Source organism: Phasianus colchicus, chromosome 14, assembly GCF_987193195.1.
Source record: "Phasianus colchicus chromosome 14, bPhaCol1.hap1.1, whole genome shotgun sequence".
NCBI classification, from domain to species: Eukaryota; Metazoa; Chordata; class Aves; order Galliformes; family Phasianidae; genus Phasianus; species Phasianus colchicus.
In genome coordinates, this window is record NC_143449.1 from 8,900,745 (window position 1) to 8,924,754 (window position 24,010).

The 24,010-nt window shown below is 47.5% G+C and overlaps 1 protein-coding gene across 1 annotated transcript; it reads right to left on the reverse strand.

The window, feature by feature from the left end:
• Nucleotides 1-1,204: 1,204 nt before the first annotated feature.
• Nucleotides 1,205-23,477, reverse strand: LOC149915999 (uncharacterized). The gene is made up of 4 exons (XM_090150187.1): nt 23,434-23,477; nt 13,236-13,292; nt 8,631-8,753; nt 1,205-2,986 (listed from the first exon to the last, which is right to left on the reverse strand). Exons 3-4 carry the CDS (start codon nt 8,686-8,688, stop codon nt 2,487-2,489), a joined length of 558 nt encoding a protein of 185 aa, XP_090006313.1. The 5' UTR covers nt 8,689-8,753; nt 13,236-13,292; nt 23,434-23,477; the 3' UTR covers nt 1,205-2,486.
• Between the last annotated feature and the right edge of the window lie 533 nt (nt 23,478-24,010).

Genomic DNA, 24,010 nt, shown 5'->3' on the forward strand with positions numbered 1-24,010 from the left:
ATCTTACATGGCCATGAGGGAGGTGGGCATCCCTCTGAGTGGTGTCTTCCCCCTGGGCCCGCAGCTCAGCACAACCTCACAGCTCCCTATTTCCCCTTCCGAGCCTTTCTGAGCTGCTGTACTCAGAGAGATGCACAGTGAACATTGTGAAACACTGTAGTGCTTCAATTCCCCGACAGCTTGCAGGTTTTCCCTAAAAAGCCCCAAGCCATTTTTGTTCGGAGTGCACACTGCCAGCTGAGAACTACAAAACAATTAAGGGGGAGAGAATGCAAATTGGGCTTCCATGGGTTGATTGCCTCCTATAGAGGAATTGCCTGCTGGATCTAATTGTTTAACCCAGCAGTGTAATGACACTATTAATAATTTACTGTTTCTTTACATTGACTCCGTACACACATTTTGTTTTCATTATTTTCTGGCACTCCTGAATAACTAATTTTTGCTTTCTAATTCTGTTACATATTTCAGATGTAGTTGTGCATGAGCACGACGTGCACTTGTGCTCACTGACCTCTCGGTATTTTTGGATGCTGTGAATGAACTCTGTTTTTTTTTAGTGAAGTGAATGGGGCAGACACAGTGGGATATATACACCTTCCTGAGACCTTTGGGATGGAAAGTAATGCGGAAATGTGAACTCTAATTACAGCTCCAGCAAAGTCCACTTTCTAATTAATTGGAGATTAAGTTAAAAATAGAGCTGGTTATGTAAAACATAACTTGAAAGCCCTGGTCCACCTGGTTGCACAATACCCAGGAGAATGATCCCTGCCAATACTTAATTAGGGGTAAACATGCCCCAGGGTGTGGCTTTCGAGACACAGAAGTTCTGCTGGGACGCACTGCTCCATCCATGGGAAGAAGACCCCAAAGCTCCCCAAAAGCTCACCCACCAGCTCATGTTCACCACTTGCAAGCCTGGAGATCCCAAAAATCTTTGAAGCCCAGCCTGTGGTGGTTCCCCAAGGCAGTTTGCACCTCTCTGTCTCTACAAGTTCCTGTAAACACTATCATCGTGTGTCTGTATATAAAAGGAAGAAGAATGTGGATCCAGCCTCCACATCCATCCCCCAAAAGGTCAAGCAATTCGGCCCAACAAAACCTCAACAAACACTCATTGAGCTTTTAATTGAGTTGTTTTTGTTTCATTAAAAAAACAAAACAAAACAAAAAAAAAACCCACACTGAAATTCTTCTGTGGCTTTTGCTGGGGTGGGAGGGCTGCCCTGCATGCCCTGCAGTGTGCTTGCTGCTGGGGGTTCCTCCCTTATGCTTTATCAGTGGGAGGTTTGGAGGCTGCAGCTGGGGCAGGAGGTGACTCTTCTTACAGGTCCAAAGAAGGGGAGACTGACCTTGGGATTCTGTTGGGGACTGGTGACACCTCAGGGCAGCCAGAGTCTGTGCTCTGCTGCTCATCTTCCCTGCTCCTCTCAGGATCTTGAAATTCACTGTTTCTGATCACTAGGGCCGAAGGTGCTACTGACTACCATAGCCACATCTGGTGTCTACTGTTAGTGGGCAGCAGATCTTGCTGTGCATCCACTTGGCCAATCCAGCACCGCCATCACAAGAACAACCATGAAGTCCTCCTGAGATCTCCAGGACTACTTGCATTCCAACCCATCATCCTCCCTGCTGGGTGGCTGTGACCAAAGCCTCCCAGCCTGGCCCCTTCTTTGTCCTCATCCACAAGCTCTTACCCAATCCCCATCCGGCAGAAGAGCCCCACATAGTCAAGCTTCTTCCATTCTCCTTTTGAAGTTGGGTTCAGCCATCCAACAGCACCTGGATACAAGGAGTAGCCAAGAACTGACCAGAATGATGGGGACTTGATTCTGATTGGTCTGACTGTGGCTCTGCAGGAGATGCACACCCCCTCTCATTTACTCATTTTTGGCTGGAGCCCCAAGTGCGAGGCTGGGCAGCATTCAAGGATTTGTGTAAAAACAGGAAAATATCTGCAAAACATCATGACCTCTCACGAAAAGAAAGTTCTGTTGAATCCCAGCTCTCCAGTTGCAGATATTACAGATGGGGAAGTTTTGCCAAGAACAGAAGGGAGTCAGATACGGAACTTCCATTAATTTAAAGGAAATGGAACATCTAAACTATTTGTACAGCTTTGAGCAGCTGAGCTAAACATGTTTGCCAAAGAGATGGGGAGATTTGAATTCCTTTTTGACATCAACTATATTTTATTACTTGAAACACCAGGAAAATTTGTTTGCACAAAGATGAGGGCTCCTGCTGGACGGTAGCTTTTCCCCTGGTAATTCTCCCTGGGCTCCCTTGCCTTTTTTATGTCATCTATGTTCATAATGTCTGGGACAGCACGCATCCCTCCTGCCACGTAAGGAGCGTGCTGCCATACTTTTTGGCTTGCAGCTTGTTGAAGGAGCAGCCTATACTCCCCACCCCAGGTGTGCCGATGTCCTGTGCCACCCACCGGCTGGGGGTGCCCCCAGAGAGCCTCACTGCCCCCCTCACAACTGATATTTCCTCAGCAGCTCGCTTTGCCACTGCCGTTTCTTATTGGGAAAGGCACGAGGGATCTTGATCTTTCGGAAGTCCTCGATGCACTTCCCCAGCTCGGACTCCAGTGCCTTCCTCTCCTCGCTCACCGCAGCGGCCACAGGGCTGCTCCCGACCCCGTTCTCCTTCACCGCCGTGTGGTCACTGTTACGCCTCTGCCCCATCTGCTTCACTTCCTCCAGCTTCTTCAGTGACTTGGACAAGTCCAGAGTGTTGGGACGAGCCGGGCACACTTCGGGGGCTTCTGGACATGGCATGGAGTCTGCAGGGCTGGGATTCCCCTGCTCTGACTTGGGGTCTCTGCCCGAGATGCTCTCACCTGCGGATGGAGCAGGACTGGGCTCGCTGTGACTGCTGGTGCTGGAGGCTGCAGCATCACACCCACACAGGGAGCTGGCGGGGTCCTGCCTCGTCCCTGGGTCTGGTCTGGGCTCCTCAGGGTCACTGCAGGCTGGGGGGAAAGCAGAGAGCTGAGAGAGAGAAGCATGGCCTGTGATGCCATGGGGCAAAGCGGAAGAGCAGACATGTAAGTGTGTGGGTAGTGTGGCTTCATCAGGCATTTTCCTCTAAAACGTCTAAATTCTTAACCTACTGGTGTTGTTGTTGTTGTTGTCATTTTTTTGGGGGGGGGGGGAAGGGAAGGTTTTGAGCTACAAAACAGAGTATAAAATATTTCCATTTCAAATCCCTCAGTCTAAACTTTGCTACCCATGGAAACAGAAAAACATATGATCACAGGATATCTTGGGTTGGAAGGAACCTCAACCACCACCCAGTCCCAACCCATGGGCTGGCAGACCCCCACCAGCTCAGGCTGCCCACGGCCCCATCCCACCTGGCCTTGAGCACCTCCAGGGATGGGGCACCCACAGCTCTCTGGCATCAGGGACTCACTGCCCTCTGAGTAAAGAATTTTCTCCTCATATCTAATCTAAATCTCCCCTCCTTCAGTTTAAAACCATTTTGCCTCGTCCTATCATTAAATGTCAAGGCGGACTTTATTTTTCCCTGAAAACTTTTCTCAAGGGTTATTTTTTCCCCTCTTCCTTTCTCTTTTCCTCTTCTTTTTTTTTTATTTTGACATTTACTTGAACAGCTCCAGCACAACATTTACCAGAGGTGGAAAGCTAAAATGTCATCCGTCACTGAGGAGCAGCCTTGAAGGCTGGATTTTCTTTGTCACATCTCACCAGGAAGTTACAGGGATGTATCTTAGCCCCAAATTCTTTGAGTGATGGAATAAAGTCTCTAAGTTCTTAGCCTGCTTTAATCACCTTATCTGAAAGCCTCACAACTGCCTTTGTGGAATGGGGAACCGAGGCAAGGGCAGCATAAGCTGATGCACTCAAATTCATATAAGGAGCCTATAGATTAGCTGCAGATGAACTCACATCTCTTCCATTCTCCAACATCTTAGCTCCTAGGCCATCCAATGACTATAGCAAACTTGGCATTGCAATTTCTCTCCCTGTGTCAGTACACAGCTCAGTCACGACCTTCTGCAAATACCAGCAGCCTAATTCTATTAGTTTAGGTGTAATAACGTAATTTGGGCTGTTTCTAGGTGCCTGAGGCACTTTGCACAAATGGACTGGTCTTTGGAAATACTTATTAACTGCCCATAAGCAATTTACTTAGCTTTGCTTTATCTCAAACACCATAGCCTGCTCTGGTATGTTCTCACACTAACATCTGCACAAATGGTCCTGCACACACTGAGAAGTGCAGATCTCAGCAGGATTTTATTTTCTCCCCACACGACAATGAAACACAAGCTTCCTTCTGGCTCATCGTCTTGGCCAAGCACTGCAGCTCAAGCATCCACCTGCATGAGCACATGCTCCCAAACTGCTAAGGGCTGGAGGGGAGCCAAAGGCCATGCAGATCTTCAGGGGCTCTCCAAAGAAAGTCAGATCCATGCTGGAATTTGCAGGATCCAGCAAGAGGCAGATGACAAGGAACAGATGTTCATCCTGCCCACTCTTCTGCACTGGTCACCAACAGTTTTCCTGTGACTGGTACAAGGCACTCGGAGCCATGAATCTGTGCCTAAGCTGTGGCATCAGTCCTTCTGACCACAGTTAAGAGTTTTGTGTACTAGTGATTTCAGGAGCGTGGGGACCTCTCCAGCTGGAATCTGACCTGTGCATAACCTAACACTGAGGCAGTTCAGTTTTCCAGGATATTGCCTTGCCATTGATCATCTCTAAGTTGTGAATGTCCTATCCCTGGAATTGCTCAGGGCCAGGTTGGGTGGGATCCTAGCCAGTCTGACCTAGTGGGTGGCAACCAGCCCATGCAGGGGTTTGGGACTGGATGGGCTTTAAGGTCCCTTCCAACCTAAGCCTATTCTATGGTTCTATAGCTCTGGACAAATAATTTCATTTTTCCCTGGGCTAAACTTCGCTCACATTGCATTTCTTGTCTATAACAATACGAACCCCCGTGTCTGACAATATGTGGGTACAGCTCCTGAGATGACCCCAGCACACCTCACCACTCTTCCTGAGTGCTCCTCACGCTCAGCTGGGAGAAAGGATCTGTTACACTGGCAGATTTTATCATCCTTTTTTAATTTTCTCAGACTTTTCTTCCTGTGTGACACTTTTGTCTGCTGTAGAGCATCAATTAGGGCACGGAAGTGACACTTCCAAGGCAGCCCCATGGTGCTGCTGGAAATCCTGCTGAGTGCAATTAACGGGCTCCTGCACGTGGCAAGCTCATGCGTCGCAGAGGAAGAACACGCTGTCCCAGCTCCTTGCTGCTCTTGTGGATAGCACTGTTTTCTTAGCACTTGACAAGGAGATGAACTCACCATGTGCCAGGTCTCACATTATTTGCTTTACTCTGTGTCAGTGCCTCCAGCTCCAGAAGAGACCTGAGCCCAAAGGTCCAGCATAGCCCTGTGGCTCTGAATGAAGCATTCCTAGTTTCCTTTCTAGAAAAGGAAAGTGGCTGATGCCAGAGGGATGTTACTGGGCTTTTAGGAGGGATCTGTATGTTGAGGAGTGAAAAGCAGTTCATTCCTATATTGCTTCCCTGTGCCAATGGGGGACTTTCAGCTCAGACCAGATTGGCCTCAAAGATGGCTCTTCCTCTTCTACTACTTTTTGCAGACACCCACATCTCACTGAAAAAGAGGAACTTTTTTTGTCCCAAACAAAAGCACTCTCTGAGCCCCTACCAGACAGTCAGACAGAGAGATGGGCTTTAGAGGGAAGCCCTCCCCATGGGCAGAAGCAGAGCTCTGTGCATCTCTGACTGTTTTTGTTCTGTGGTTGTATTTCATCTGTTCTTTCCTTCCAGATTTTAAATGAAAAAAACCATCACCACACTGCTTGGGGTCAAAAAATCATGTCCCCCTTTCTGCACAAGCTCATTCAACTCCTTCCTAGCCTCTTTGATGTAGTGTGTTGTGACACGGAGATGGAAGAAAGTTTCAAAATGAGCTGGAGGAGCTCATTCAGTTTGCATCCCTGTTTGAGCCTGAAGGATGTGGGCACGGACCTGAACCTTTGTTTCAGCCAAAGTTTTGCTAGTATTAGAAGTGAATTCAGAAAACAGATTGATGCTTTTTTTCCTCTCCCCCCCTAAATATTTCTCGTGAAATCTGATGGTGATGGGTGTATTTCAGCCTACTCATGCTGGATGCAGAATAGCTGCTGCTCTGCCAGCTCCTTATCCCCGTGAATCTCAGGTCTCGCCTCTGCCCAAAGTGATTATTGAAAAATCAAGCTGAGCCTGAAAACTGATGTCTACACTCCTGTCTGTCTCTAATCCCCCTTATTTCATCAAAGAAGGACAAGACTCTGTGTAAATAAATGGCTCTGACCCCATCTGCCCGCAGCAGTAGCCTCTGCATTCTCAAGAGCCTCAATTAGCCTGGTTGTGCCAGCGAGGCTGCACTAAATCTGCAGCTCTGGTGACACTGTGCATGGATTAACTGCTATGGTAACGCCAGTGGGACCAGGACAAACAGCTTTTGGCTTTAAACTTCCCGGCTGAAAGACAAAACCCCTCCTATTCCCCATGGGGCATAAACATATATTGCCTCTGCAGTTAAGGTGTGGATCCCTTGACAGATCCAACTCTCCAGCCTTGAAACAATAATTCAGATTTTCCTTTGTCACTCAAGTTGGACTTTGCCATCAGGAGGAGGTTGGGTGGGTGCAGGACTCGGGGATTTCACATGTGGGAACCCCTACCTGATGGCCAGCAGTTCTGTCAGTCAGAGACTTAGCAGAATTGTTATGTTTCATTGTACTTTTTGAGTCAGTGACTGCAGCTTTATGGCAGGGACACGACTTGCAACAAGTTTTGTTTTGGCAAAACAGGATGAATTCAGACATGAGAGGTCAAATTACAGTGGCAGATGTTGCAAGCTGCTGCAGCTGCAGCCCGTGGGTCCATGCTGACTCACACCAACAAACATCTGGTCTGGGGAAGATGCTTCAGTGCTGCAAGAAGTGCAGCCTTCACTGTGCACTTCTTGCCAAGCCAATCTCTGCAGGTAAGGATTCCCATTCCTTGGCAGGAATCAGTCACCAATATTACACATGGTAAATGCTTTGCAAGAGATGCTTCCCCACCATAAGGAGCTGCTCTTCCTGTGGAGAGATTTGCAAGCTGGAAGGGGCCAGGAGATTTTTCCAAAGGCATGGACTGGCCTGGGGAATGTCTACCTGGAGCAAACCATCACTAACTGCTGCATTAGGAATCCAGCAAGAAGAGGTTTCAGAGAAGTGTCAGAGTGGATGTCACAGTGTGTGTTACTGCACTGGTCCTGGGCAGAATTTGTCTCCAGCCATGGGAAATTATCACTGTATGTGTTCCCAGGTGGGATGGTGGAAAGATGATGGAGGAAATAGAATGTGCAAAGGGAAAAAATGAAGCACAGATATTCTATGTAGTTGAGATTGGTAGGAGAAAAGGGATTCTTACTCTTGTGTGTCTTTTGGCTATAAAATACCAACAATGGAACATTAAGTCTTTTACAGCTAGAAGTGTATGTATGCCTACTAACTGGGTATCAGCTTCACTGGGTGCTCTATAAATGAGCTAAAGAAAGACAGGAGAATCTGGCAAAGCAGTAGGCCCTCATGCTGGGACCTGCATCTCCATGTCTCTTGCTGGGAGCTTCCACCACATGGATACTGCTGCCTTCTGCCGTGTCAGCAGACAGCAGGGATTGCTTTGCAGTTTCTCAGGAGATCGGGGGCACTCATGTGTGACTGGGAGATGAGTGATCGCTGGTTTTGGATGAGCCATCCTGATTCTGGAATTGTCTGAATGCTTACAACCCGGGATATATGATTCAGCTTTCCCATCTGATCTCTGCCATGGCATGTGCATAGGGAAACCTCTTCCTGGAAACAGCTCAGCATGGGAAGTATTTTGAGCATGGGAAAGTGTATGGACATGACTTATAACTTGTAGCAGTATTGACTTATGACACAGTAAGCACACAACAGTACAGGTATGTCTGGGATGTGGGATTACATAGTCTAGTCTCACTAGATTGATGTTTCTGAGTGGAGATCTCACACTGTTTGGCCCAGAAGACCCCCTCTGTTGACAAAGCCAAGCTTCATGCTTACAGGGGCTAAACCAGAGCACCCCAGATTCACAGTGATTGAAAACACGGTGAGAAAAAACCCTTGAAGCCTATATACAATGACCCTCAAATGAACATCCCATCTTCGCCTACTGATGGAAAGAGGCTTCATTAGCAGTCAGTGCTCACCATAGTTGCTCCAGAGGAGACATTCCTTCCAGAAATGGTCTTGTGACTCACTGAGAGCAAGCTGCCCATCACTAGCTCCAGGTTGGTGTCCCTGCCAAGTCAGCTGTAAGCCAGTGGGACTTCTTGTACTCTGTAGCAGCTCAATATGGTATAAAAAGAGCTGGGAGAGAATAGGGTGTGTGAAGTGGAGGAATGGGGTATAGCAGGAAGAAGAAGAAACTATACAAGGGGCTAGTAGGAATACATATCTCTATTCAGAGTCTGCTGCTTAGTGCAGGTCCATCAGTGTGGCCAATACATGGCTCTGTGTGTGACTGCAGGCACCCAGCACATCAAACAGCACATTTCTCACCTGGAAGTGCTTCTGTTGTGTCTGTCTTGAGGTCCAGGATGGGCTCAGAAGAAGACATGTGTTTTTTAGGGCTCTGCTCTGTTTCTGAAGGCTGGGGAACAGGCAGACTGAGCCAAGAGCTACCTAAAAAAATCAAGACCAAGAAAAGAAACTCATAGAAAGTGAATGATGCACAGAGAGCAAGGAAGGTAATGGCTGCACTCCACACATGACCATCACGAGGGCCTGAATGACCTTCCAGAGAACCCCACTGTGTGCCCATTGGGTCTGGGCAGTATCTGCTTCAATGCCTCCCACATCCCTCCTGATGGTGAGAGCCCACCCTCTCCATGACCAGGTCTCAGAACTGAATCATCCCACAGTGCAGTAAGTCCAGACTGCATCATTTCCATGGGCTGATCCTGCTCTGTGACAGTGGCTGTGTCTCTGCAGGATATGCCTATGGGGACACATCTACTAGAAATCCTCACCCAAATCATTTGGGATTGGCAACTCTGAGCTGCTCATGTACACGTCCAGAGGCAGTGATGTGCACTGAAGGTGTGAGGGCACAGTGGGACACACGTGTGTATGACCTACCACACACACTCATCCATGTAGGCTCCTTTCTGACTCTATATGGATGCTGGAGAAAGAGGCTTTGCAGACAACCTATCCACACACAATTGCCATGAACCACAGCCCATCAACTCATGGGGCAAAATAAGATGCTGCATCCAGGAGAGGGCAGCAGAATCCCAGCAAGCTCCATGCCCTTAGTCAGTCCTGAATTATAGTTACAAACTCTTTCCAGAGCTGTTAACACAGCCTTTTACTCCCTATGGCAATATTCTTCACCCAGACACTCTAGAAAATTTTTTGTGGTCACCATGTTTCAGCAGGCCTATAAACTGTTCTAATTAATGTCCCAGAGTAGCTATTTTTGCACCCTTCTCATTGCAGGAACGGTCTGAGGTCCCAAGTTGAGATGCAGAGGAGGAAGTCTGAGCTGAACTCTGTGCCATGGGGCCTTGCAAACACTTCTGCATGCTGCGTGGGTTGAGGGCAGAACTCAGCTCCTGAGCTGTCACAGTGGATCACGTCCTTTGCTGGCAGACTTGTCCCCTCTTCTCTGGGTTACAGGAACGTAGGACATGGGGAAGAGCATCTGCTCCCCCTCCCCCGTAAGAGACAAGGGAACACAGTCTTGAATTCAGGTCTTGGCACATATGTAGAGAGGAAAGAGTTTCTGATGGAGTCAGACCTGCAAGGCTGAGGCTCCTTGGTGTGCTTTAGTGACCCCAGGATGTAGCATCAGGCAGAGCATGCCATGGAGTTGTGGTTCCCTGTGCTGTCATGCAGCAGATGAGAGCAGCTGTGCAAGCCAGCTCTTATTAAAGATTTAAAAGGCAAGCTGTCAGCAGTGCTGCTAAGAGGTGGCTTTTCCTGTTATAGCTCTATCCTTCTCTAATACTAATAGGATTTGAGGGAGGAGGAGAAGGGGCAGCATGTCGGCCAGCAGAGGGTGGGTGCTTCTCTGTGCAGAGGCTTTGCACACCTGAGTAGATCTTTCTACTTTTTCTTTATTGACTGGAGGCAAAGGGGAGGTAGCAATCCTTATGTCTTCTTCATAATTATATATGTTTGTTGTTGTTGTTGCAAGAAGTCAGTAAGGACTCTACTGAACCTTCTGCCCTGTGTCCCTAGAATCCTCCTTTGTGTCCTTCATGGCATCCCACTGAAATCCCTTGTGTCAGTCTGGTTGAGGAATTTCTATGGAGAGAGCTGCCTATCTGCAGCATCCAAGATTTCAGCCAGCAAACACACAGAGATGTGGAAGCAGTCAGGTCTGAACTCAGATCTCCTGATGGAAGAAAAACCCAACCTCAGAATGATGACACACAACTCAGTGCCCTGGGAGTCACTGTGTGCGGAGTGCTCCAGGCATTGGAGGGATTTCATGTGTTAGTAGCAATGACTTCAACACCAATTAGTGCAGCTCACTCTTTAATCAATGCCGTACACACAACGTATAGACGGGCTGTATATCGCAGGCAGTTTATGGCTTGATTGAAAGTGATGGCTCTGAAGCCATACCACAGTAGTTGAAGTCATCGTAATTCATGTGCTGCTTTCTGCCTCCCATGCTCAGGACACAGCAAATGGCTGGAGCTCTTGGTGCTGGCCCTGGGTTAAAGCCTTCTTTGGCAATGGGTGAAGCAGGACAGGAGAAGGGATGGAGAGAAACTCTAGGAAATGAATTCTCCCCTGGAGTCAGCCAGAGTTTGAGGAAACCCAGAGCCTGCCTTGTACATCTGCCAGGACTGATTCATGAGGATGTACTTCTTAAAGAAATACGCATTCATTGCTGGTTCCTTGCCAATCTCCTTCCACAAGGAGGCAAACAACTCCAGCAGAGAAAACAGAAGTCCCCATGCTTTCACTGACACTGGTGCAGAATGAGGCCACCAGAGCAGGGCCACCTGTGTCTGTTGGTGCCAAAGCCTCAGGTCCATTATGAACACCTCTCCTGAGCTAAAACTTCATCCCAACCCTCATCAAAGCACAGCCTCAGCTGTGAGATCTGAAAATTCCACTTCAGCAGTGAGAAGGTAGCAGAAAGGACTGCACTGTCCTGGCTCAGGTTTTCCACCTACCTAGGCTGCTTGCTACCACTAAGGAAAGCTCAGTTTGTCTGACCTTGTTACTTTCCATTTTCTGCCAAAATTCAGCTATTGTTTGCCCTTTTGTATGCAAGACATCTCCCCACCCAAATGCTTCTTGTTCTTCCACCATTTTATGGAAAACTATCTCAGTCATGATCCCTGTGTGCAAAGTGGAAGGTTCCTTCAAGAGCATTGAGGCATCACTTATAAGGAAGCAATGAGGAAAGGTTGGGAAAGAGCTTTCCCAATTTCCAGAAAGACTGCATTTGAACGTGCTGTTCCCTGGCAGTGTGTCCAGCACAAAAGTGGCTCCAGCTGTCTTTCTTTACATCAGAATATGCTTTTCTGTATCGTTTCCAGGAGTCACCTTTCAGACTGCAGACCCACAGGCGATTTCCACACAGCTCTCACTTCCTCTCTTGTTACTTTTGCCAAGAAGAAATTCCACACACTGATGGTCTCACAGGGAGATCCCAGCCGAGACTGGGAGACTGCTCAGTGTGCTGACCAAGCTGGGGACATCAGAGGCAGGAAGGTGAAAGGAGAAGATGGGAATGATTGCAACCTTTAATATACTGGGAGAAATAACAGAAGTCCTTTCTTCAAGCCAAATCAAATGTTCTGCTCAATCCCAAAGGGAAGAGTTCATACAGAGCAGGGGATGAGGATCTGGGTCACTCACTCTGGCAGATGCCTTGGCCATGTAGCACAGATCTGTGTTTCTATCATCGAAGCAGAGTCTCAGCTTCTGGGCAACGAGAAAGGGAAAAATGTCTTCTTCTCTTTTTCCTTCATCCACAAGTTCTTTTCCTATTTTGCAGAACCTCTGTCCAACCTGACCCAGATATGTCAGCCAAAACAGCAACGTACTCCTGGTGTGCCCCTTTTTTTTGGAGTTTTCCACCAGATTTCCTTATTTTCCTTTTCTTCTAATGTCAGTTTGGGGAGCTGAAGGCCACCGAAATCACTGCAGCTCTATAATTATCTGAGCTAAATCTTATCCCAGTACACAGAAACGCAGTATGCAGACCCTTATGCCATGGGTCCAACTCCTATATTCAGGTGCATGTCCAGCCAGAATGGACAGCAGGAGCATCATTATCTCTTTCCAAACGTGAATCATAGACGGGTGAATAAATTTTCAGAGAACAGAAACCACTTCACCCCAAAACTGAGATGAAGTCTTGAAACTGCAAAGTCCTCTGCCTACTTTACCTTTCTCTCACTCTTTATGCCTACTCAAAGAGAGTTTGAGATCAAGACATAATACATTGGAAAATCTGCCAGAGTCTGATCCAGCCTGGGGAAGCCTCTCTTCCATGTTACTTCTGAAATTTTCACCTTTCAATTTCCTATTAGGAGCATAAATCCCCTGGATAATGGCTGTGGTTCTGACCTACAGCCTTTCCCCAAAGCCAAGGAATGTGTGGAATAACATTTCCCTGTGTAGTGTCAGGAGTCAAGTATGAGCTGAGCAAAGCAGTGCAATAGAGAGACTGTGCTTTCAAGGGAGATAAAGTGTCTTTCAACTTGTCCTGTTGGTCTCTGTCTCCATGTATACAGTTGCTCACGAGAACATCTTACTGAAGTTCCCTACTCATATACTGAACAAACGAGAGATGGTTACATCTCCCTTCTGCATCCCCTCCAGCCATCCTTGTTCTGATCAGCCTTCAAAGAGATTAAAGCCCAGTATTTGGGAAGATTTTGATGTCCTCATTGAAATGTGTTGACTTGGCTCCACTTTCGGTCTCAAAGCCAGTTTATTCAACAATACAACAGTTTAGATGACATCCTGCAAGGGGGATGACGGGCCTATGGCCACCAAGCACTGAATCACCTGGGAATCTGGAGCAGCACAACACTACTGAATCTGGGCTACTCAAGCCCTCCAAGACCCCCTCCAAGACCATCTTCACCACCCAGCCTTGCCCTGGAGCATCCTTTGGGGTGCCTTTACCTGGGAGGCTGAAGTGCCTGGAGAGCTGCCTGGAGAGTTGGCCTCGCACGACAGGACCTGGAGAAAAGGAAAAGATATGAGTCTGGTTCTCCGCTTCTCTGTGACAACTTTGATGACTTCCCTTCAAAAAAGCACATCCCTTGGAGGGGTACAAGGAAAGAGAAAGAGCACCCATCACATGAAAAATGATGTCCAGTGAATTTCCCTTGGATATGCACTGTGATCCCAGCCTGGTTTTACGTGATTTGTCTTGAAATGCCTCTGCTAGGTAATTTGACGCATCCCTCTAGAGCACTTCATATCATTTTGCAGTAGTGATTAAGATGAGACCCTACATTAACCAAGGAACAGGACCACCAGCTCAACACCCTCTTATTATTTCATTTGAAGAGATGCCCTTGCAGTAGCTGGAACTGGCCATTTTTGAAGGGAAGACGTTTGTCAAAAGCATCCTACAGAACAGGGACAAGGCAATGGACTGCTGCATGCCATCCCTGGGATGAGGGAGATCTCTGAGCAGGTGAACATCCCTCCAACCCAGTCCTCTTGGGACCCCCTGGAACATTAGCACCAAAACCCCTTCTTACAAGAGAGCCCTGGAGAACAGCCAGTGGTTTTATCCCTACAAAGCTGTACAACCAGACATTTCTGTGCTTGTTGAGGAGAAGGCCAGTGTCTATGGGAAAGCCCCAGATGATGTCATTTGGTTTCATCACAGAAGATCAGACTGAAGAGAGACATCTCTCCCTCTCTAGCTTGAGCTGGTTGCCATTGGAAAGAAATTTTCCCTAGAAACACATTAATGCAATGTGGGCATCAGGTTAAAATTACACTTAATCTTGATATATTGTTTGAGAAGAGAAAAACAGTATTTCATTTAAAGCTGCAGAAGGAAACACATTTTCACACATCAGAAAAGGTATTTTTTCAGTGCTATTTCCTGTATTTTTGGTGTATTTGCAACTAGTCTTAATTAGCACCTGCATTTTTTCAGCAAATACATGGTTCAACTGAACATGTTTGCAAGGATCCATTCAGGAACTGGAACTGATGTGGTACACAGCAAGCAAATTGAAATAATTATTAAAGGCAGAGTTAAAACTATCTGCATGCTCCTAATATATGGGGGAAAAATATTCATCTTATGATAAGTCAACAAAATAGTGGATAATGGAGAACAGTTAATACATTTTCCTGAGTGCTTTTTGATAAAGGCCATCAAAGAGGCTTTTAAGAAAACTCAATTGCCAAAGGGGGATTGTCTGGCTTCCGCAGTGTATTAAAAGCTTATTAAGATGGAGAAAAGAAGAAATGGAATCAAGAGTTCATTCTTGACATATAAATAATATAATAATAGGACATCCCTGAGAGTCCATTTTAGGATGAAATCTTTTGTTAACGATGCAGGGGAAAGGGCAAACAGTCAAGTGGAAAATTTTTACAGAGAGCAGAGAGTAATATCTGCTGGCTGAGGCCAAGGAGGCTGCATGGGGACTTAACGAAGGCACGCTAATGAAAAGCCTGCCGACAGGTTAATTGAAACTCTGAGCAGTGAAAAGCGGTGTGTGTGAGAGGGTGTAGCTTGAGATTTTCGTGCACTTCAGTGGGTTTTGAATTAGAAAAATACAGCAAGGCCTCAGGGCTGTGCTGGGCAGATGAGGAAATGCTGGCTCAGCCCTATGAGCTGGTTGTGTCGGGCACGGAGATGAGAAACCACAGAAGATCTATGCAAAAATACCCTCAGGGAATAGAGCTGGGCTCTAATTTTGGTGCTGGCCACTTCCCCTCGGGACAGGCAGACAGGATTATGTCTGCCCAAAGCTGGTTGTGAAAGGCACAAAGGGGTTTCTACACTTGGGAGGGTGAGATAGGAGGGGCATGAGAAAAAAAGTAAGGAGGGAGTTGATGGGGGAATTGCTATAATCATAAAAACACATGGCTTTTAAGGGGAAAGCTGTTTAAGGAGGCTCTCCATCCCCAAATTAGGTTAGATACAAACTGACATGATAAGAGACAGAAGCCAAGATGCTAAGGAGTGCTGGGCATCACCACAAGCAAGGTTAAAGGGATCCTCCCAGAGCAAGGCTAACACAAAGCAGAGGGATTTTTCATGAGGTTTCTTCCACCTCGATCTGAAACATCCCTGCCAGGCACAGCCAAGGGCAGGACACAGAGCTGGGCTGATAAATCCTCTCCCAGTCTTTCTCTTTAATGTATTAGTTTGCATTTTCAGTCTGCTCACGTATCATTTCTAGATGGGTCAGGGCACGTAATCCCCCTAGGTTTATTCATTATTAGAAAGCTTTTCAGTTTTCCCTTAACATCCTTTGGAGCTGATGTGATTACAGAATACGTCCTCTGGGACAGGAGTGGGAATTCTGTGAGGATGCTGCAAAAGATAGAGGTGCTCAGAGGAGCTGAGAAAGGGCAAGAGATGGGTGGAAAAGCCAGCACCACTTTAGAACCCTACTGCTATTATATATTATATATATATATATATATATTTTTTTTTTCCCCTGTATTCTTAAAGCACAAGCAGTAGCTCCCAGGTCTGCTCCACCATCAAGATTTACTCAGTGCAAATAATTCTTTAACCCCACATCCTGCACTCAGAGCTCCTGCACTGGAGGTGGAAATGTTGATCTCTGACACCAACCCCAGTGCCTACAGAGAGCATCCTGCTTTATTTACAGGAGGGACAACATTCCCCAAGCACCCATCCCCAGGTGTTGGTGATTCTGAACCCAAACTTTATAAAGGGGCAAAGCCAGAGTGATTCCCCCCAACCATTGTCTGTAGAAGAATCAATCAGAAAAATGCAGCCTCACTGAGCTTTAAGGTTGGAGCTTAATCCCTTTAAATCAGTGTCACTGTGCTCCCAGCCACTGATTATTTAAATAATGGCTTGATATTTTAAAACATTTGTTTATTTCTAGTCCTCAGAAGAAAAAACCAAAAAAAAACAAACCAAAACAAACAAACAAACAAAAATCCCAGCCAAACAAAAAATACCCAAACCACTGGATTTTTTTCAGATGTGAAATGGTATAAATGGAAAATCACAACTTTACTGGTTATCTCCTTGCTGGCTATGCAGGTGGGTGCCCTCCCTGCAGGGAAAAGCCAGAAAAGATTGGTAAACACAGGTGGGATTGCCCAGAGTAAAGACATGCCTGCCACAGTCTCCAAGGCTGATTTTAGCCTTTACCCTGGCAATGCTGGGCAGGTGAGGGGCAAAAAAAAAAAAGAACTGTTAGCCTTTCAGATGGTGTCGTTTTAGTGGCCTTATGGTGAGCTATGGCTTCTCCTTTGAAAAAGGTGTCCAGGCAGAGAAAACCAGCAGTGCTTTGTGAAGACCTGGAGGAGAGATGGTCTGGGTCATAACTGGAGTTCTCCCACTGCATCCCATGGATGTGAAGGGTCACTGCTGCTGAGATGCTGGGCTGTAGGAGAAGCAAATGCCAGCACCAGCACATGTGGTTCAGTGACAGCAGAGCAGGCTGCGGGTTGTGGTGGCAGGAAAGACAGGACAGCCTGGAGCTCCTTGAAGAGCTCATAAAAACATGTTCCCTCTGAGTTATCTGTGTTCATAGACCAAACCACATCTAGGTGCTGCCAGTTGCCCGCTAGAGCCTTTCAACCTCTGTTTATTACGTGTTTTGAAATCTGTGCACGTTCCCCACCTGTAGCTCATTTCCTGCAGGCACCAAGGTGATGCAAGCTCAGATAGGGCTGTGGGCGCAGGTGGGGTTAAACAGAAGACATAGGCAACAGTGGCATGGGGTAAGCAGACAGGTGCTGGCAGAGCAGAGGAAGTGAGGGTGATGTAAAACAGCAAGATGAAAGATACAGCTGAGACGGAAATGAGAGCACAGCATCCTCTCCTCAGTGACACTCATGGGGCTCCTAATGGTCTACCCCAGCCAGGCTGCAGGTAAAAGCATTCCCTGTGTTCCCCCAGCAGCTCTGGAGCTGCTGAGAAATGAAGGTGGATGGGTGGATTCATTGTTCTTTTCTCAGCATGTGAATGTGCTCTAGGGGAGCACTGCTGGCAGATGCTTGTCCAAATTTGTCCAGAGGAGACACCAACCCTCCCCAGGGACATGCCTCTGGTGCTGCTGCAGCTGATAGGAGGTGTTAGTAACGCCCAGTCACTTCTCTGTGGCGACCTCAGTGTTTCTATTCTCAGCCCTTCTTCCCCTGACCTTACAGTACAACTGATTACCATCCATTTTATAATTAAACTTAGCCTGATGCTGACCTGTTTACTCATCATCTTCTTTCTAGACTAAACAAACCCCATTTCTTTAGCATTTCCTAATAAGCTGTGGTTACTAGACCTCATCACTTGTACTTCTCTGGACTTCCTCCAGCTCGTCAACATCCTTCTTACTCTGGTGGGCAGTATGTTCCAGTTCCAGTGCCAGGCTGAGGAGAACAACATACCCATGTCTCCCACCATCAAGGCTCCTGCAAACATACTGCTATCTGGCATGCATTTTCCTGCCAAAGTCTCACCCCCCTGATGCATGCTAAACAAAGCATAAGCCTTTTCTCAGCTCTGCTTTCTGCTTGGTTTTGCCCTCTTTTACACCTGAGTGACTGACATTTTCTCAGCTTCTCTGGTGAATTTCTATCCCGTTTCTTTTGGGCAGCTCAGAGCATCCCATGCATTGTACATGGGTACTGTCCCTGCCACCAGCAGAGCTGCTAATGACAATATTGATTGCAGCTGGTCTGCAGGCAGACATCCCGCTTGTTGCTCCAGCAGCGTCTGCTCAATTCATCTAGACCAGGTTTCTCAGCAGCAAAACCTTGCTTAGGAGAACACCAGGGTGTAGTTCCTGTCCCACAGCAGGAACTTCTGTTCTGCCCCTCCCAGCCCATATTAGCTGTACCTACGCCTAGCAGGGACGGTTTCAGGCAGGAAACCTCCAAATGACAGTGAGACAGCTGGGGAGAAGTGCTGAGCACTGAGTGGGTGGGAGCTCTTCTGCAAATATGAGGGCAGGGCTAGGGTCATATTCACGGGTTCCTATCACCAGCTTGAGTGTTTTCCTTCCCAGTTTGCTGTGTGTGCCCTCCAGCTCCTGAACATCAGCACCTAAATCCTGGCACACATCATGGCACAGATGATGGAGGCTGTTGATGCCCATTCCTGGATGCTTGGGCTACACCAGCGCAATCTGGACCTGCCAGCCCAGACTTAGCTCAAAAGCATGAGCACCAATCCCAGCCCACACAGAGGTCAAAGCCCTAGGCTCAGCCTTAAGCTAAAATTATTTATTCTGGATTATTTATCTTTTTCCCTCACTGTCCCCCCTCCACAATCCAGCTACACTGTGGGTTTGCAAGGTGTGCTCCCAGCTAACGAGGCTGCTTCTGTCTGAGATGCCCTAACCCACCTCTGTCCTCATCCTGCAGCAGGGATGGGCCCCACAGACTCCTGGCACAAGTGGTTTCCCTGCTGACCCCGGGTCTCCAGATTACTGCGAGCTGAGCTAATGCCGACAGCTCCCAGACAAGCGGCTTTCTCAGGAAGCGCCATCCTGGAAAATGCAGCCCCAGAGAAAATAAACTCCCCCGAGCCACAGAGAATGACCCGAGCCTGCAATTTCTCCCTTGCTGTCTGGAAACGACTGGGGTTTTGTTTTCCAAGAGATTAAAACACAGGGTAGGGATGTTATTTTAGGGAACGGCTGAGCCCCATCAAACCTCGTCCTGTTTGTGCAGATGCAGAGCCGGGCTGGGCTCCAGGCCACCATCCTCCCCCCGCAGGGATGGCTTTGGGCTTTGGAAAAATGACGCACAGAGGCACAGAGGGGGCTGCTTTGCAGGTGGTGCTGAGCTATTCCAGCCATTGAGCACAAATGTGATTGCAAACAAATGAAATCCTCCCCCTGAAAATCTCATTTATACCTGGAATTAATGCTGGGGATCACTGTGTGCAGGGGGTCATTTACGGCTGTGGATTTTGGTCAAAGTGATGGAGTTTATGATGAAGGGATGCTCTACAGAGTGTTGGACATAATGGTGGGCATGTTCATGGGGATGGAGTTGGACCGAAGTCCCAACTGTGTCTCAGATCAGTGAGGGCACTGGAGATCCCGCAGGTCAACATCAACCCTTCTGCTGGCAGCCCATGCTCCACCCTCCCCATCTGTGTTCCATGGTCCTGCATTTATCTTTATTTTTTACAACTCCCCCTGAAAAGGACAGCCCAGGGGGCTGAGGCTGGCACAACAGGTGGGCTGTCAAGCAGGGAGGAATCCCAAACCCAGAGTCTCTAGCAGTGTGCTGTGATTAATTTCTAATGGCTCAACCTTTTGAGCAATGATTCCAGATGTAAATAATTGCCTGCTGCAGGTACACGGGCTGGAGGAAACTTCACTGCTTGGCACAGCCATTCAACAACCATATGCATGAAGCAGCATGCACTTTGTCTTGTTCAGCTGCTGACAAAGGCATCAACTGGGTCATTAACTTGAATTTCCCAATCAGTTTGGCTACCAAAAGGACCAGCTATTATTTTTACATAGGGAATGGCCCATAAACTCCATCAGCTTGGGACTGTGCTCACTGCCCTGGAAACCCTTCCCCATCTTTGTGGCCACCCAAAGGATGCTCTCTGATAGATTGATGTCCCTACATTGTGGTGCACAAACTATTCACAATGCTCGAGGTGAGGCCACTGAGTGGGACAATGAAAGAGAGATTTTCACTCAAATTTCCTCTCAGCACACAGCCACTACCAGCTCCATCAGTACAGAGGAGCAGGTTGGTCACTGACCTATTCAGCTGACTCCCAGACCCTTTCTGTCCAGCCAGGCCCATGCTTAACTAATTGCTACAGAAGCCCAAAGCACAGTTTCTTATGGGTTTTGCACACACATCACGAGTGTATCTTAAGCCTACTGCTTAGGTGTCTCATGGGACTCCTGGTAGAGTCTATGGAGAGACTCTGCACCTCTAATGCTGTGAATGCCCCTGTGTTAGATGCCTGGGTGCCACTTCCAGATTTGCATCTCATCCTCAACCACTTCTGCTGGACTACCAAAGCACAACCAGCTCAGACTGACATCCAGCTGGAAGTGCTGAATTTAGTGCAGATCAATGTACCTGATTAAACAAGCTATCACCTTCAGGCAAGTAAATAATCTGTATTGGCAATGGCTCCATGTTGAAGGTGCAACCTCAGCTGTAATGGCCTTGCTAGTGAGGATCGCCTCACATTAATAGCTCCCTCTGTGCTGGAGTGCTGATGTGGGGAGAATGGGTTGAACTCCTGAGGGACACAGTCAGCTGCCCATTTCCAAGGAAGCAGTCTGTGCTTTGGCACTGTGGGACCTGCACGTGTTAAACCGCAGATGTTCTTAGTCTCCTCCAACAGTTTTTCATCTAAGACGTTGCTAAATATCTGAGAGTACACAGAGCTGTTGATCTTATCACTGGTGGATGTATGTCTGTTCAGCAGGTCACGGTGACCAGCGCTAGCTGGGGGATGTCTAAGTGCAGGTGCACATGGGGAAGTCTTCTTTGCCCTGGGTAGGCTGGGAGTCGTCTGAGTATCTCTTCCCTAGTGAGCCTGCAGTCTCCTCTTGGCAGCTTCTACCAAAAATTCTCCTTAATTGTGTTGAAATTCTTCCTGCTGCCTGGTTATTGCACGCCATGGCTACCACTCTCCTGTCCCTTTACAACTGTCCATCCACGTGGCACTGCGGGTGGGAAGTTCTGATGAAGAATTTCAGCTTAAATGGTTTCTTATTGAAACTGAATCTGGGGAGAAATAATTGCTCTCAGGGAGATTTTTAATGATTAACTACAGAAAGAATATCAGAGTTTCTGGAATTAAAAAAAAGTGCATAGGTTTGAAGATGAGAAGGAAAGGGATGGGAAGAGAAGAGAAGGGAAGGGGAAGGGGAATGGAGGGAAGGGGAGGGAAGGAAAGAGAGGGGGAGGAAAAAGGAAAGGGAAAGGGAAAGGGAAAGGGAAAGGGAAAGGGAAAGGGAAAGGGAAAGGGAAAGGGAAAGGGAAAGGGAAAGGGAAAGGGAAAGGGAAAGGGAAAGGGAAAGGGAAAGGGAAAGGGAAAGGGAAAGTGAGATGAAGCTCTCCAGGAGAAATCATCACTGCAACATTCAGCAGGGCTGAGTGCCTCCCAGTCAGTGTTAGAACAAGGAAGGTTTCCCAGTTCCTGCCAAACCTCTGCTTGACATGAGAAAGGGCAGCCTGTCTTTCATCTTCCTGACACTGACAGATGACCTCAGCTCCTGCAGAGAGAGGGAGGAGAACTGCCTACGGCAAAGTTCCCCGGTGCCAAGACCTCATCTCTCTTGGAAAAGGCAAAGATATCCCATCACATGCAATACTCTTTGCTTTCTGGAATCTGCAAAAGCATTAAAATTGGAGTTAGGAAGGGAGGAATGCTAGGGAGAAGAGTTCCAGACTCTCTGGTTAAATTAGCCTGGAGGTATTTGACGCAAGGCAACAAACCCTTATTGTAACCCCAATGTGTTGAGTACACGTTCAGCTTTCTGGCGTGCTGAGAAGCCAGTTCCAGAACTTTCCTGCCCAGTTCTGCTCGTGTGACTTCAAGAAGACTGGGAACTCTTCCAAGCTGGGACTTGAGGACTTCAGTTCTCCGGAGCAAAATGAGTGTTAAAGACTGCAGTGTGACTCCTTGTTGATTTTTGTTTCCCCCGGGGTTTTGTGTTAAATACTCTCCCTGCACACAAAGAACAATGATATTTTGGGAACGCCCACCGGGAAATGTTTGGCCGCACCCTCACTTTCTCTGGACTTGGAGTCTCTCCATTAAATTGAATGGAGTCAAATGAGATGTTTCCACTTACACAAATGAGAAGCTGGAAACGCAGCTGTGTTGTGCGGAGATTTAAAAAATGCAGGTTCTCCAGAAAAGAAAATAAAAGCTTCAAATGTCAGGGTGGCTCCAAAATCAGTGAGTTGAGGGAGCTGCCAGATTGCATAGGAAGCCGTGGTTGCGGAGCTGAGCAGAGCAGGGAGCTGTGCTGGTGACAGGAGGGTTGCGAAATGGTTTCCTGTTGACTTCTCTCTTGTTTTTTCTCCGTCAACCACAGGCTCTACCTCCAGCACCAGCACTGTGTGGGGAATCCCTCTCCCTGATGCCACATCACATCTATTCCTCCTCTCCTGAACCAGGATGCAGCTGCATGTCCCTGCCCACAGTCCCTCGCGCTGTCCCCTCGCACCCACAGAAGACCTCCTCCTGTGTTCTTCGTGGCATTTAATCCTTTGAGTTGATTAAAATAGTATATTAACAAAAAGACTTAGTTGTAATGAGAGAAATAGGGTATAATTGCATGGGTTTCACTAAACAAGCTGTAATCTGTTGTTCTGCTGTAGAGGGGAAGGATTTGGGGTTTTACACTTTTTATTTTTGCTTGAAAGCCTCAGCTTTGGGGAAGCGATCCCCAGCTGGGGTAAAGCACTGCAGCTCGGTGGGTTTTCTTACTTATTTGTGGGGAGAACTCGGGGCTGTTTAAGCATAGAGTTGCCCCAGGTGAGCAGGGGATGGAGTCTGGCTGCTTAAGGATATGCCAAGAGGCTCCTTGCCCTTAATGCTGTTCCCTCTGCATGTGCCCCACGGATGAATGAAGAACTATGGCCTTTGTCACCAGACCATGTCCCTCTGGGGGCTCAAGGGTAGGGAAAATTATCAAATTCTCTGTCTGCAAGTATCTGCTAATCTGGTTCTGATAAACACTGACTATCAGGCCAACTCTGAAACACAAGACTGTTAAGGAAAACTTGGCATAGTTTTTTTTAAGTTTCCTTTATTTATTTTATTTGGGCTTCTGGGCCTTAAACTCATGCTTTTGTTTGGTTTTCGGTTTTGAGTCTTCCCTGTCACGGAAAAGGGCTTGGAATTAAAAACCAAACAAAGGCAAAAGCTGAGAGTCTGATGGTGCTGCTAAGCTAAGCAGCAGGGGATTCAGCCCTCGTAAAATTGAAACTCTAACTGCCCTGATGGGGTCTGTCCCATGCCCAGGCTCTGATGGCCATGTTGGCCGGTCCATCATGGCTCTGCCACTGTCTGGTGGCTCTGGGTATGTACAAAGTGGAAGTCACCAAGCCTGCCCACAAGGCTCCTGTGAAGACTCCACAAGATTTACTTTGGATTTCATGTGCTCTTTCATAAAACAAAAAAACATATTCTTACTTTTAGAAATCCACTCACTTGGCCTGGCCTCTCCTTCCGTTGAGGACTTCTCCTCCCACCAAAGTACCACCACCTCACTCCAGGCCTAAGTGGAAGACAGTGGTTTGCTCAGGGTTTCATTCATTGTGCCCTGCCTGGTTGCCTTCAGCTAACAGCACAGCATGTTAACATCTGCTGGACTGCTGCCTGCTTCAGAGCATCCCTCTGGCTCAGATGCCTCACCAAGTTCTGGGGATTGCCCTTTATTCTCATGGCTATTTGATCACTTGGGCAAATTCTTCTGGCATGAAGCAAGAGTGGGCACAGAGAAGCCACCACATAAGGTAGAGAGGCAATGAATGCTTGAGAGCCTCAAAACCTCCTCTGAGCTCAGCTCAAAGCTCATGTTTTGTTTCAACTGTGCGTTGCTTTGCAGTTGCGAGGAAATCCAGGCATTTATGAAACACTCAGCAGTTCAAGCTTGGAGCTCTGCTGTCCTGGCTGCTTGATCAATAGCATCTGGCTGAAGCTTATAATGAAAAGCAGGCGGCTGGCTGTACAGGGGTAAGAAACTGCTGTGATTTGAACTAGCAAGAGT

Bases quoted from the DNA above. Each gene is read 5' to 3' on its own strand.
- LOC149915999 (XM_090150187.1), bottom strand. From the start codon at position 8,688: ATGTCTTCTTCTGAGCCCATCCTGGACCTCAAGACAGACACAACAGAA. The intron at 2,987-8,630 runs GTGAGAAATGTG...CTTTCCCCCCAG, and splicing joins CACAACAGAAGCACTTCCAG to CCTGCAGTGACCCTGAGGAG.